At 46.7% G+C, this 14090-nt stretch overlaps 2 protein-coding genes across 2 annotated transcripts; one reads left to right on the top strand and one right to left on the bottom strand.

Annotated features, from left to right (window-relative positions):
• Positions 1–1046: 1046 nt before the first annotated feature.
• On the top strand, positions 1047–5244 carry LOC134286556 (uncharacterized protein K02A2.6-like). The gene is made up of 2 exons (XM_062848185.1): positions 1047–1576; positions 1638–5244. The coding sequence occupies exons 1-2, from the start codon at positions 1047–1049 to the stop codon at positions 5242–5244; spliced, it is 4137 nt and encodes a 1378-aa protein (XP_062704169.1).
• A 395-nt stretch (positions 5245–5639) lies between these two features.
• Positions 5640–10057, bottom strand: LOC134288094 (uncharacterized). The gene is made up of 2 exons (XM_062851817.1): positions 9365–10057; positions 5640–8704 (listed from the first exon to the last, which is right to left on the bottom strand). The coding sequence occupies exon 2, from the start codon at positions 8695–8697 to the stop codon at positions 6451–6453; it is 2247 nt and encodes a 748-aa protein (XP_062707801.1). The 5' UTR covers positions 8698–8704; positions 9365–10057; the 3' UTR covers positions 5640–6450.
• Positions 10058–14090: the final 4033 nt, after the last annotated feature.

Genomic DNA, 14090 nt, shown 5'->3' with positions numbered 1-14090 from the left:
CAGATACTGTAAAAATGCATATCTTTTCTGAAGACTGCAAAGTTCTATCTCACCATTCAAAGATAGTACGGTTATTTTTTAACTTTTTAGTACAAATTTCATAATCTTGCAACTTTAAGAGTAGCAGATATTAGCAGTTAAATTTTTGCACCACGCAAAGCGGGTTTTTCAGTGTAACTTTGTTTTCTTTTTTTATATATTTGATGTTCTGCAAAGTTGTGAAGGCTTCATAAATATATGTTTTTTAAGAAAATAGTAAACGACTTATTCCTTAATTTAGAGCCTTCGTGATCAAATTAGATTTATATTTTAGAAAATACACAATAAATTATATTCTATGTTAAATTTTAAAGAGAGCGCAATACTGTCTTCCACAAAAATATGTAGTTTTGAAGTCTCTACAACTTTGTAGAACATCAAACATATTTAAAAAAAAAATATCAAGAAAGTTACACTGAAAAACCCGATTTAAAGAGGTTCTTTTCAATTTGAAAGAATATTAAGAATACCACGCGATCCCGTCATGTTTCTTATGTGCTTCGATAGTGTATGAGTAACTGTTTGCGTGGTGCAAAAATTTAACTGCTAATATCTGCTACTCTTAAAGTTGCAAGGTTATGAAATTTGTACTAAAAAAGTTAAAAAATGATTGTATTATCTTTGAATGGTTTGTTGTTTGTTTGTTTGTTTATTAGTGATACTTTACACCATTCCCGTGGTGCATATATTTATTGTTATGCCACCAACGTGTGCATGACGAAATATGGATCATAGTCACCCATGCCCATTGCCATGGGTGAAGATCAACAAAATGAAAATTTATTTGTCACTTCTTTACAAGCCACCAAACTAATCAGTCGTAATAAATTAGTTCTTAACAAGAAGCACATTTTTTCATTTACTTCAAGAAAGAAGGAACGTAACAAAAGTTGGCGACGAGGAAAAGTTCCTGCTATCCCGGAAACGAATTCAAGCCCTGTTCCTGCCAAGCATCAAGACAAATTCCGTTCCACCACTGAAGCCCTCAACCCACGCAAGAATCAAGAATGGCCGACGCCGATCTGAAGCAAGCGATTCTCCGGCTGACGGATCTCATCGCAACCCAGCAGCAGCAGATTGCAGCTCTCCAGCAGGGTAACGCCAATCAAGCTGGAAGCGAGAAGATCATCGAGTCACTCTCCACCGGAATCGACGAGTTCCAATACGATCCGGACGGCGGCATCTTTTTCGATTCGTGGTACGCTCGGTACGAGGACGTGTTCAAGGAGGACGGTAAGCATTTGGACGACAAGGCGAAGGTCAGGCTGCTTCTGCGGAAAATCGGTACGCAGTTCCACGAACGCTACGTGAACAGCGTTTTGCCGAACCATCCGCGGGATTTTGGATTCGAAGACACCGTGAAGAAGCTGAAGAAGCTGTTCGGACGCCAAAAGTCCCTCTTCAACGCTCGGTACCAGTGTCTTCAATACGTGAAGAACGACGCCGATGATTTTTCGTCATACGCCGCGTCGGTCAACAAGCACTGTGAAGCGTTCCAGATGGAAAAACTGTCCAGCGACCAATTCAAGACTCTCAGGTTCGTATGCGGTCTCCAGTCACCGCGCGATTCGGACATCCGGACCAGACTGATCGGAAAGTTGGAAGCTGAAGAAAACGCGCCGCCCGCCGACGGTGCCGTGCAACCGCATCATCAACCTCAAGCAAGACACCCAGATGATCGAGAAAGGCTGCGGGGACAAGTCCAACGTTCATGCAATTTCTCGCCATCATCGTACTTCAAGTCGGAAGGAGAAGAAGTCGCAGTCACCGAAAACACCTTGCTGGTTCTGTGGGGATCTACACTACGTCAAGGAGTGTCCCTACCAGTCGCATACCTGTACGAAGTGCAAGCGGAAGGGCCACAAGGAAGGCTACTGCTCCTCATCCGAAAAGAAGTCATCGAAGCAGGCCGACAAACCGAAACCGAAAGACGTCGTCAAGTCCAAAGGTATCTCGGTTAAGCGAGTTGACCTCACGAAGAAGCGGAAGTACGTCAAGATCGAAATCAACGGTTCGCCCGCAACGTTGCAGCTCGATTGTGCCTCCGACATCACCATTATTTCCAAGCGCACTTGGACATCCGTGGGCAAGTCTGTCATCAATCCATCGGAAGTCGACGCCGTGAGTGCCTCTGGTGACAGCATCGGGATCCTAGGTGAGTTCAACGCCGAAATCACCGTTCAAGACGTGACAAAATCTGGCCGCATTTTCGTCACGAGCAATCCGGATCTCAACGTACTCGGAATCGAAACAATCGATCAGTTCGATCTCTGGTCGGTTCCATTCAGCTCGTTGGTCAGCAACATCCAGCAAAACTCGAACGCAACGATGCAGAAGCTTCAAGCCAAGTTTCCTGAAGTGTTCCAGTCCACGCTCGGATGCTGCTCGAAAGCGAAGGTAACACTCTATCCGAAGCCAGACGCACGCCCTGTGTACTGCCCCAAGAGACCGGTTGCCTACGCTGCCCTCCCGAAGGTTGATGCTGAGCTGCAGAGACTTCAAGATAACGGCATCATTTCGCCAGTCCAGTTCTCCGATTGGGCTGCTCCCATAGTCGTGGTTCGCAAGTCCGATGTCTCCGTACGTATCTGTGGTGACTACTCCACGGGTCTCAACGACGCACTCGAGTCGGATCGCCATCCGCTGCCGCACCCGGACGACATTTTTGCTGAACTAGCCGGCTGCCGTTACTTCTCCTGCATCGACCTATCGGACGCCTATCTCCAGGTCGAAGTAGAGGAATCATCAAGACGACTGCTCACGATAAACACGCACAAGGGTTTGTTCCAGTACAACCGTTTGCCGCCCGGTGTGAAATCGGCTCCTGGAGCGTTCCAGAGGATCATCGACAGCATGGTAGCCGGCATTCCTGGTGTCAAGCCTTACCTGGACGACATCCTAATCGCTGGAAGGACTCAAGAGGAGCACGACCTCAGGCTTCACGCTGTGCTGCAGCGAGTTCGTGAGTATGGTTTTCATCTCCGCATCGAAAAGTGTCGTTTCTCCCTGCCGCAGATCAAGTTTCTGGGCCACATCGTCGACAAGGATGGTCTCCGCCCAGATCCAGCCAAAACCAGCGCTATCTCCGAAATGGCACCTCCAACGAATGTATCGCAACTACGATCGTACCTCGGTGCGATTAACTACTACGGACGGTTCGTTGGACAGATGAAGCAACTCCGAGCACCCCTCGATCGTCTACTCAAGAAAGATGCTCCTTGGAAATGGACTGCTGAGTGTCAAAAATCGTTCGACCGTTTCAAGTCCATCCTGGTCTCCAATCTCTTGCTGACGCATTTCGATCCCAGTAAGGAAATCATCGTGGCCGGAGACGCTTCCAAGGACGGCTTGGGTGCCGTTATCCTACACCGTTTTCCCGACGGCTCCGTCAAAGCCATCGCTCACGCTTCAAGGTCGCTCACACCTGCGGAAGAAAACTATGGTCAAATCGAGAAGGAAGCGCTCGCGTTGGTGTTTGCAGTTACCCGTTTCCACAAGATGATTTTCGGTCGCAGATTCGTGCTACAGACCGACCACAAGCCCCTTCTCAAGATTTTCGGCAGCAAGAAAGGAATTCCCGTCTACACGGCAAATCGTCTCCAGCGCTGGGCGCTTACGATGTTGCTGTACGACTTCGATATCCAGTTCGTTCCAACGGCTAGTTTCGGACACGCTGACCTGCTGTCACGCTTGATGAGCTGCCACAGCAAACCGGATGAGGAATACGTCATCGCTGCTCTCCAGACGGAAACCGACGTGAAGGCAATCCTCGACGACTCTACTTCCCATTTGCCTGTCACAGCACAAATGATCGCCAAGGAAACGCAAGACGACCCGGTCCTTCAAGAGGTAATCAACCACATCAGCAACGGCTGGCCGAGCACGGCAAGCGAGCTCCACACTCCAGCTGTACGTCAATTCTACTCGCGAAGAGAAGGTCTTCAAGTTACCCAGGACTGCATCATGTTCGGCGATCGAGTTGTGGTCCCTGAACGGTTCCGCAAACGCATCATCCGGCAACTCCACCGTGGACACCCCGGAATCGATCGGATGAAATCACTCGCAAGAAGTTTCGTGTACTGGCCGAACATCGACGAGGACGTTGAATCGTTTGTGCGCCAGTGTCGTTCGTGTGCTGCTGCTGCAAAATTGCCCCGCAAGACTACCCTATCATCATGGCCGATACCAACGAAACCATGGGAAAGGATTCATATCGACTACGCAGGACCGGTCGATGGTTACTTCTACCTTGTCGTGGTAGATGCCTACTCAAAATGGCCGGAAATTTTCAGGACCCGTAGCACAACTACCACAGCGACGCTGGAGCTCCTGCAAGAAACTTTCGCAAGATATGGAAACCCACATACTCTTGTGTCCGACAATGGTACCCAGTTCGTCAGCGCCAGTTTCAAGCTTTTCTGTGACGAAAATGGTATCCAGCATCTGACGACCGCGCCGTATCACCCACAATCGAACGGACAAGCAGAACGTTTCGTCGACACCTTGAAGAGAGGATTGAAGAAACTTGCCGAAGGGGAAAAGACGGTGACGTTCCAGCACCTTCAGACGTTCCTATCCGTTTACCGGTCAACACCAAACCGAAACGCTCCGGATGGTAAATCTCCTGCGCACCTGTTCCTAGGACGAGAAATGCGGACATCCCTGGATCTCTTGAAGCCGAGTTCTCCGCGTCCAACCCTGGTCAACGAGAAGCAGAACGACCAGTTCAACCGAAGACACGGAGCGGTCAAAAGAGCCTTCAATCCGGACGACCTGGTGTACGCGCAAGTACATCGCCGAAACAAAACCGAATGGATTCCTGGACAGGTCATCGAACGCAAGGGATCAGTGGACTATACTGTGTTACTCGAAAACGGACGCCTCATCCGAGCACATACGAACCAGCTACGCCACCGGTTCTCGGATGCAAGTGAAGCCGTTTCTACACTCAACAACCAACTCCCTTTTGCACTTCTCCTCGACGAATTCCAAATCCAAGTTCCAACACCAGTGGTTCTGGAAAATCCGCTAGACGAACTGGTTCCCGACACCGCAAATGTTCCAGCTGACGATGACGATGGAAATCAGGACGTGATGACGGATGATGAGCCCGAGGTTCCCACCAGTATTGGTTCGCCGGAACCAGCTCGACAAGGAAGATATCGCAGGCTACCAGCTTGGCTTGCGCCCTACGATCTCTTTTAAAAGGGGGAGATGTTATGCCACCAACGTGTGCATGACGAAATATGGATCATAGTCACCCATGCCCATTGCCATGGGTGAAGATCAACAAAATGAAAATTTATTTGTCACTTCTTTACAAGCCACCAAACTAATCAGTCGTAATAAATTAGTTCTTAACAAGAAGCACAGTTTTTCATTTACTTCAAGAAAGAAGGAACGTAACATTTATGAAGCCTTTACAACTTTGCAGAACATCAAATATATAAAAAAAGAAAACAAAGTGACTCTGAAAAACCCGCTTTGCGTGGTACAAAAATTTAACTGCTAATATCTGCTACTCTTAAAGTTGCAAGATTATGAAATGTGTACTAAAAAAGTTTAAAAATGACCGTACTATCTTTGAAAGGTGAGATAGAACTTTGCAGTCTTCAGAAAAGATATGCATTTTTACAGTATCTGCAACTTTGCTGAACATTGTAAACCCGAGAAAATTTAAACAAAAAAGTTATGTCGAAAAAACACTTTTTAAGCTAGTTTTACACTATATGCTTATATTAGTGCTCATAACTTTGTAAGTTTTGGAGATAGAACGTTCCCGTCTTAGACAAAGTTTCTCAAAATGGCTTAATCTACAATATTTTCATAGAAGTCATTCGATTTTGACCACTAATTAAAAATATTTTTCTATCTTGGTGTACTACCCCCTTAACCTAAAAAATGTTACACCTCTAAAAAGTACTTAAAAAACAATGAAACTCCTCCGAAGACACCAAATGGCTATAACCAATAGTTTTGCCGCAAAACCCAATGTCCCACTTTTTTTGAATTCGTCCCACTGTGCGTCGTCGTTGTCGTCGTCGTGAGAAACTGTGAACGCAACCGGAGCGAGCGAACGCACACGGTGTTGTTGTTGTTGTCTCGTGTATGTAGGCAAGTGGTACACCGTGTGGAAAGGGGAGAAATGGCAAACACTTCATCCACTGCATTTCTACCATTGTGGGAATAGGCAATGTGATGGATATTGTGGTATTTATCAATATCTTGTAGTCACTAACTAATCTATAATAATCCTTTATTGAAGTCCGATGTTTGCACTATATCAGTATTAATGACGTGTCTGCTGCCTACCGATGACTGTCGTCCGTTTTCGTCAGTCTCCTCGCTTGCTGCGATCCCCAGGAGTTGAACTCGACTACCACATCTCCTTTTTTTCACAAAAGCAAAAGACTAAGCGTCCTCAGTAGAGTGGATGATGTAATCTTGTTGCCACAAAGGACGGGTCACGCGGCGACAAGGGCGAGGTACATATCCAAATTCTAAAGCGGGTGGCTCATCCTCGATTGCTGGAAGTTCTTCGATTCCAGGGCTAAGATCAAAAGCAGGAATCTTCTTTACATGGGCTACATTTCTCTCGATGACTCGTCCAGACACTGGTTCTGCTATTCTCACTCGATTTCCAACTCTTTCTAATACTTCATATTCCGCTTTATCATATGTAGGAGTTAACTTGCCAGCTGAAACGAGGTTTTGCAAAAGGACTTTGTCTCCTACTTGAATATCCGATAGTCTGGCGTGACGTCTTGCATCTTCACTCTCCTTTCCTTTATATTTTGATACTGTATCCCTGTCATGAACTCCAGAGCTGACTGGTGGTGCTGATTCGAGGTCCTTGATAGATGGCATCTTTGAACGAATTACTCGGTTCTGCAACAAGGAAGTAGGTGCTTTGCCTGTTACCGAGTGAGGAGTTGTGTTGTACATCATCATATACTGGAGTAGATCCGTCTTCCAATCTCGGTTTAGTGAGTGGCTAATCTTGAGACGTTTCAACAGTGAACTGTTTTGCCGTTCTACCTCTCCATTGACTTGTGGCCAGTATGGAGCGGTATGGTTCAGTACAATATTCCTTGTTGAACAATAGTCTTCAAAATCTTTACTGATGAACTGTCGTCCATTATCCAAAGTAATCGATCTAGGATAGCCCTGACGAACGAAAATTGGTTCTAGACGCTTTATGGTGATTTTCTTCATTGTACATATTTCTTTATATCGGCTGTAATAGTCCACGATTACCAACAAATACTCATTGGATGGAAGCGGACCCAAGAAATCCATTGCGACATGCACCCATGGTTCATCAGGCATCAACCGCCGCTGCATTGGCTCCGGAGCAGAGGGCTTGCTTACCAAACGACATCCTTCACAACTCCTTACAGTCCTTCTGGCATCATCATCTATGGCCAAAGACCAAACTCTATCTCGCAATCTACTTATCATTACTGTCTCACCCGGGTGACCCTCATGGGCAAGTTGTAGCATGCGTGGTCGTAGTTGTTTTGGAATAACAAGACGACAACCACGGATTACGCATCCTTCAAGCAAACTAAGGTCCTTTTGAAATGGAACATATGCCTTTGCTTCCGTTTTGATTATTTCATCACTCCAATCCGATTTTGATAGTGCTTCCCTTACCTTACACCAAATCATCTCATCGTGGTTGTCACTAATGGCATATACGAACGACTTCTCTCGAACATCTTTTCTTACACCCAACTTCTGCACTTCAATGTCGCCGGTCCTCGGTACCTTTATACGATCAGTATGCTGCCGCCCGCCAGGTTCTTCCAACTTACGCTTTTCCGGGATTGACGGTTGCATCTTGTATTTCTTTGGATCCGTTCTGCATTTCTTGGCGAAGTGACCAAAATAGTTACAAATACGACACTGCTCATTCTTTGCCGGGCAAACGTCTTCTGGCTTGTGCGGCCTATTTCCGCATCTGCCGCATTCAGTGGTCATTCGTCCATGGGTCCAGCGACCGGTCTGGTCGTTCGAGGCCTTTTCTTCGATTTTGTTCACCAGAGCACCACTGCGATTCGCTTGCATGTTTCCTAGTCCTTGAGCATGCTGGTTCAGTTCGCGAACTTGTTGTTGAATGGACAAATGCGAATTCACGAGTTTCGTCAAATCGTCTAGATTTATATTGGATCTCTCCAGAATTTTCCGACGCAAATCCGGAGGGGCTAACATCACCACTTTATCGACTACAGCCGCATCTCTACTTTCGCGCTCAGTAGAACCAAATTGGCATTTGTTTGCAGCTGTTTTTGCTCTTTGTAGGAATTTATCCAGGGTTTCTCCGGCCGATGGCGCCAAGGTCCAAAACGAGTAACGTTCGAAAGTATCTTGCCTTTTTGGTGCGAAATATTTGTCCAACCTACGAATTACCGTGCTAAATTCATCTTCGCCTTCGGGAGCTTCGTCGTCATGTGTAGTTAAGTTTTCATAGACACGTTGAAGTTGTCGTCCTCCTACAGCTAGGAAAATACTTTTCAGCTTCCTCCGCTTCTTTTTGCTCAGAGCCTCAGCGACATACTCAAATTGCTTTTTGTAGTCGAACCACGTTTGCCGAAGTTCGGATAAGGGCACGTTTTCGCAATCGAAAGGCGGAATCTTAAATAGTTGATCCTCCATTGTCCAGCTTGTGTACCAAACTTTTTATAAATTACACCTACTCCTTTGACACTGTTATTATGACGCTCAGGGTCGCTATGGTAACTTCAACCTGTGTTATATACATTGAACCCTTACCAAAATAAACAACACTTTTACTTCCCAGCTGTTTCCTTAGCAATAATAAGTTGCCATGGTGATCAAATGCGCCAAGTGAAAATTTTCGCTTTGGTTTGGTAGTCCGCACTGCCCGGAAGATCAAAACCATACTTTGAATATTCCTATGCTGGTCGGATTTTCACCCGCCGCAAGGAGATATTCTTGCCCGCACCGGTTGGATTTTCATCCACCGCAAAGGCACCTCCCTTTTTCAAGGCGAAGTATTCTTGCCCGCACCGGTTGGATTTTCATCCACCGCAAAGGCACCTCCCTTTTTCAAGGCGAAGTATTCTTACCCGCACCGGTTGGATTTTCATCCACCGCAAAGGCACCTCCCTTTTTCAAGGCGAAGTATTCTTGCCCGCACCGGTAGGATTTTCATCCACCGCAAAGGCACCTCCCTTTTTCAAGGCGAAGTATTCTTGCCCGCACCGGTTGGATTTTCTTCCACCGCAAAGTCACCTCCCTTTTTCAAGGCGAGATATTTTTTTTTTCAAAATTTGGGCAAAACCCTCGAATAAATACTTACTTCAACTTCCCGCGCACACGTGGATTCACTTTTCGTCGCCAATATGTGGTATTTATCAATATCTTGTAGTCACTAACTAATCTATAATAATCCTTTATTGAAGTCCGATGTTTGCACTATATCAGTATTAATGACGTGTCTGCTGCCTACCGATGACTGTCGTCCGTTTTCGTCAGTCTCCTCGCTTGCTGCGATCCCCAGGAGTTGAACTCGACTACCACAGATATGAAGGTGGGGATTCCCCCATCGTAATTTTATCTATTCGTGTTAGAACTGTTTGTACCGTCCATTAGTGAAGAAGTTTAGATCTTGTCGTAAGTTTGTGAGATTTGTAGTCAAGAAAATGTAGTGTAATTGTTCTTGTGAAATTGTAGGTCTATTTTCCATCGTTAATTCCGTCCTGTAGAGTAATCGTTATTGTTTTTGACTACTGTTGTTTGCCGTAAGATATGTATAGTAGTAAATGTTCCTTGTTGTAATTCGTGATTTGATTTGTAGGATCGCCCTTGCAATCCCCAAAGTAGGAGTTTTGTAGTGGTTTTGATTGTGGAAAAAACTAGATTGTAAGTTGTTAGTGTATATAATTATATGTAAATATTAGTGTATTAATCAATCAATGTTAATATATTTTAGTTGAGTTTTTTCATCCACGGCAATACTCGGGATCGTTTTTTTATTCACACCGACGGGTGCGAACAAGCTCAAAATCTACTACCATGTCGACCTACAAGTACCCGTGTTGCGACGAAGGGGGGATTTCGATGCCAGCGTTCTGTGCGAGAAGTGCACGAGTGGTACCACTTCGAATGCGTAGGCGTCGACGATAGTGTTGCCGAGGCAGTATGGTATTGCGGAACTTACCTCGGTGAAGATCGATCCATCCGGGCTTCGTTGGGTGCCCCAGGTAACACCGCCATCTCTTCGGTTGTATTCCGACATCCCAGTCGTACAAGGGGTAATAGAGTGGAGATCGGTAAGTCAAGTCAATCGTCAAAAGGACGAATCACTAGGGAACTAGCACAGGACGACGAAGAAGATGGCGGGGAAGAAACTGATAACCAAGTAGGAGATCAGGGACAGCCAAAAGCAGACGATAAGCAAGTAACTGAGGACGAAGATGATGAAGCTAATGAAGATGATGGGTTGTTACGTGCTCTGACGGAAGTGGTTGGTCGATATTGTACTCGTGTCAAACGGTCCGAGTCTGTTCCGGTCAAGCCTGTCAGATGTGATCGTGCGAAAGTGAAAAAAGTGCAAGTGTGCCACCGGCCGAGTCGACGCGAACCCGAGCATGGAGAGAACTACAAGAGCTCGAGGAATGGAATCGGCTAGAAGAACTCGAGGAGGAAAACCAACGAAAAATCCTGGAGCTCGAGCGGAGGCGAATCGCTCGTCAAAAGAAAGTTCTGCAAAGACGGGTGGAGCTGACACAAATTGTCGGTGCGGAAGGCAGAGTTGAGGATTTCGTACTAGTCGATGAAGATGTGTCGGACTTGGGAGACGCTGTAGAAGTAGGAGTTCAAAGAGAACGGTCACGAGATCCCCCTCTGGATCTTTCCAGAGGGGGATCTCATGACCGTTCTCTTTGAGCTCCGGCGCAAAGGTGTAACATCAGGCTACCAAAGTCCCAAAGATCAGACCTGAAGCAGTCCACCGGTAGAAATCTAGTGGAAATTCCAGTGCTTCCCAACGTTGTTCTGCCACGACCATCGTTTGAAAGCGGAATAAACTCCCGGTCTTTGAGACGTGATCCGTTTTCCGGTGATGAGCGAGACACAAGAACGGATCAGGCCACGCCAGGGCCGACACGTCTACAGATTGCGTCAAGACAGGTGTTCCCAAGGAATCTTCCACGGTTCAACGGGGCCGCCGAAGAGTGGCCCATGTTCATCAGCGCCTATGAACAGGCAAATCAGTCTTGTGGATTCACCAACGTTGAGAACTTGGTTCGCCTACAGGAGGCGTTGAAAGGAAAGGCACTCGATATCGTCCGCAATCGTCTGCTTCTTCCAGAGAACGTGCCGTTGATAATCGAGAAACTGAAAAAGAGATTCGGGAACCCGGAGATCCTTTCCACAAGGTTGGCGAAACGAATCCAACAATTGGATGGACCAAGCTCGGAGAGCTTGAAGTCGGTGGTCGAATTCGGAAGCGCCGTAGTAGAGTTCACGCAGCACCTGAAAGCGGCGGGATTGGTCGATCACCTTAAGAACCCGATCCTAATGCAGACTTTGGTGCAGAAGCTGCCATCGTACTATGCCATGAAGTGGGTGGAGTATAAACGGCGAGCTGACACAGTCGACCTTGAAACGTTTGGGCGCTTCATGGAGAGTTTGGTGTATAAGGCACTGGAAGCAACCTTTGAGAATGCTGAAGGAAATGAGACGTCTAAACGGCGTGAAAGGTTGAAGATAAAGACATTTGTTCATTCTACGGACGGAGGAAACAGTCCGACCAGGCAGAAGAACGGGTCAAAGAAAGCCGGGCGAAGCCTGCCGCTGCAGTCGCAGCACCGAGAACTAGAATGTTGCATCTGCCAAAAACCGGGACATTTCGGAAGACACTGCCAGGAATTTCTGAAGCAGAACGTGGAAGAACGGTGGAGGATGGTGAAGCGGCTGAATCTTTGCCCACTTTGTCTGTACGACCATGGAAGCAGATGATGTCGTATAAGGATATGGTGCAAGGTAGATGGTTGCCAAGAAAGCCATAACGCTTTTCTTCATGGACGCCCGGCTGGGTTATCACGAGTACAAGCCCAGTGTAATAGCCATTGCCGCTCGGAGCGAGCGGTGTTGTTCAGAACAGTTCCCATGACGCTGTACAATGGCAAGAGGTGTAAGCCCTTCGGCTGCTCCGACGGGATATGATCTTGTTGTGGGTGGGATTAAGTAGAGCACGGGGTCGTCTACTCAAAATAGCACCGTTCTGAACACTAGAACACCCTAGTCCACTTACCTGAGCGGGAACTTGATTCAAAATCAACTCACGGTTCGGGTGGAAAGGGAAACAACCAATCACCGATACCAAAGCAGAATGCGGACCGCTAAGAATGAGGCATGAGAACCCCTTTCTGGGTACGAAACAGCGAAATAAGAAAACAGTGTATATGATGTAATGAGGGAAATGCGTCCAGAAAGAATACTCTGACCACCATTGCATTTAACTACATATTACATACATTTATTCGCCCTTTTGAGGCTTTTACGAGAGAGACGACACAAGAGAGGGTACTTGCGCTTTTCGTGGTTTGGTGGTGATGCTACTATGACGGCTTGGTGGTGGCACGACGGCGGCACGGCCGCGAAACTGGTGATGCGGAGGCACGGTGGCAAGATGGATGCTTTGCATCTGGCCGAAAAGCACGGCGGAGGCACGGCTGCTCGATCACTATCGTGATGACAACCATCTCCCACCAGGGAGGCTTGGGTGCTGTACCGGTTCCCTACCGGTTCGGAGTTGGCGTTGATCGTTGGCTTTGGGCGAAACTTGTCGTCAGCTGAGCTTGGCTGCCTTGACGATGACGGAGGCACCGGGTCCTGGCCGGATGGATGGCGGGAATCACCGGTGCTTGACCAGTGGAATTGGCGGGAATCACCGGCGTTTGGCCAGTGGATGGCGAATTACCAGTCTTGGACCGGTGTCCTGGTGGCTGGATGGCAACTTGGCACGTGGTAGCTGCAGTTTGTCCCAAAATGGCGGTTTTTCTATAGCTTGCGACCCGTTCTTCTGTCCGTGAATAGACCTGATCCCAAGATGGCGGACGGGATGGCTATCGAACCGGGAGATTCTGGCGTGAATCTGGGTTTTGGCGTCGTCCAATCTGCGGATGGAATAAAGGCTTCGGGATGTGCCCGAAGAGCCGTAAAAGAAAAGGCCCGGGATCGGACCTGATCCTGGTGATTAGTACCCTCGTCTTTACAATCGTCTCTCCCTCCTCTCACTCTCTCTCTCTGATTTTACACAAAAGAAATTACCTTTTCCTATAATGGTTTACTTCTAATTGGCACAGATGGTGGTTTTTCTGGTTAACACACGTGGCTGTTTAACTAGATTAACGAATTTTACATTAGGCAAATTCACTAACACATTAGCCCTAAGTTACTAACCGTACTGTAGTTTTTTTAAGCACTAACAATTAGTTTTAAGATAGCTTTGTAGGTTTTAACTTGGCTTTTTAACTGCGAAATAGACTTTAAGAAACACAAAACATTGATTAGAAATATACACTAGTATGGGACAAACATCAAATTCTCGCTCCAGTCGACTTTTTCGATTCCATTTAGGTCCCATATGAACTGTGCAAAATTTCAGCGCAATCGGTGAAACTATAATTTAGCGCAAGCGGTTCAAAGTTTTCATAGGATTTACTATGGGAAAAGTTACACTTTCAGATAAAAAATCCTAGAGGTCGCCCTTTGTCCCCTTAATTCAAATCGATCAATGCTCCTTGTAGAAAAATCATTTTTGAAACTTTCCTTCGAAGACCGTAAAACTATTGGATGCTTGTGGAAAAAGGTATTGATTTTTTACCGATTAGTAATCCAACGAACGGCTTTTTGTTTTGTTTTATTAGCAGCACTGTTGCTGCTGCCTTGGCTGCTGCTGTTTCTGGAGGTGGTGATGCCTCCCTCCACCCCATGCAACAACGGCAGCAGCAGTGCTACTGATAAAACAAAACAAAAAGCCGTTCGTTGGATCACTAATCGGTAATAAATTAATAACT

This window comes from Aedes albopictus, chromosome 2 (assembly GCF_035046485.1).
Source record: "Aedes albopictus strain Foshan chromosome 2, AalbF5, whole genome shotgun sequence".
In the NCBI taxonomy this organism is placed as follows: domain Eukaryota; kingdom Metazoa; phylum Arthropoda; class Insecta; order Diptera; family Culicidae; genus Aedes; species Aedes albopictus.
This window is presented reverse-complemented; position numbering and strand designations above follow the sequence as displayed.

Coding starts and splice junctions, on each gene's coding strand:
- LOC134288094 (XM_062851817.1), bottom strand. CDS start 8,697: ATGGAGGATCAACTATTTAAGATTCCGCCTTTCGATTGCGAAAACGTG.
- LOC134286556 (XM_062848185.1), top strand. CDS start 1,047: ATGGCCGACGCCGATCTGAAGCAAGCGATTCTCCGGCTGACGGATCTC. Junction 1,577..1,637: donor GACCAATTCAAGACTCTCAG/GTTCGTATGCGG, acceptor CTGATCGGAAAG/TTGGAAGCTGAAGAAAACGC.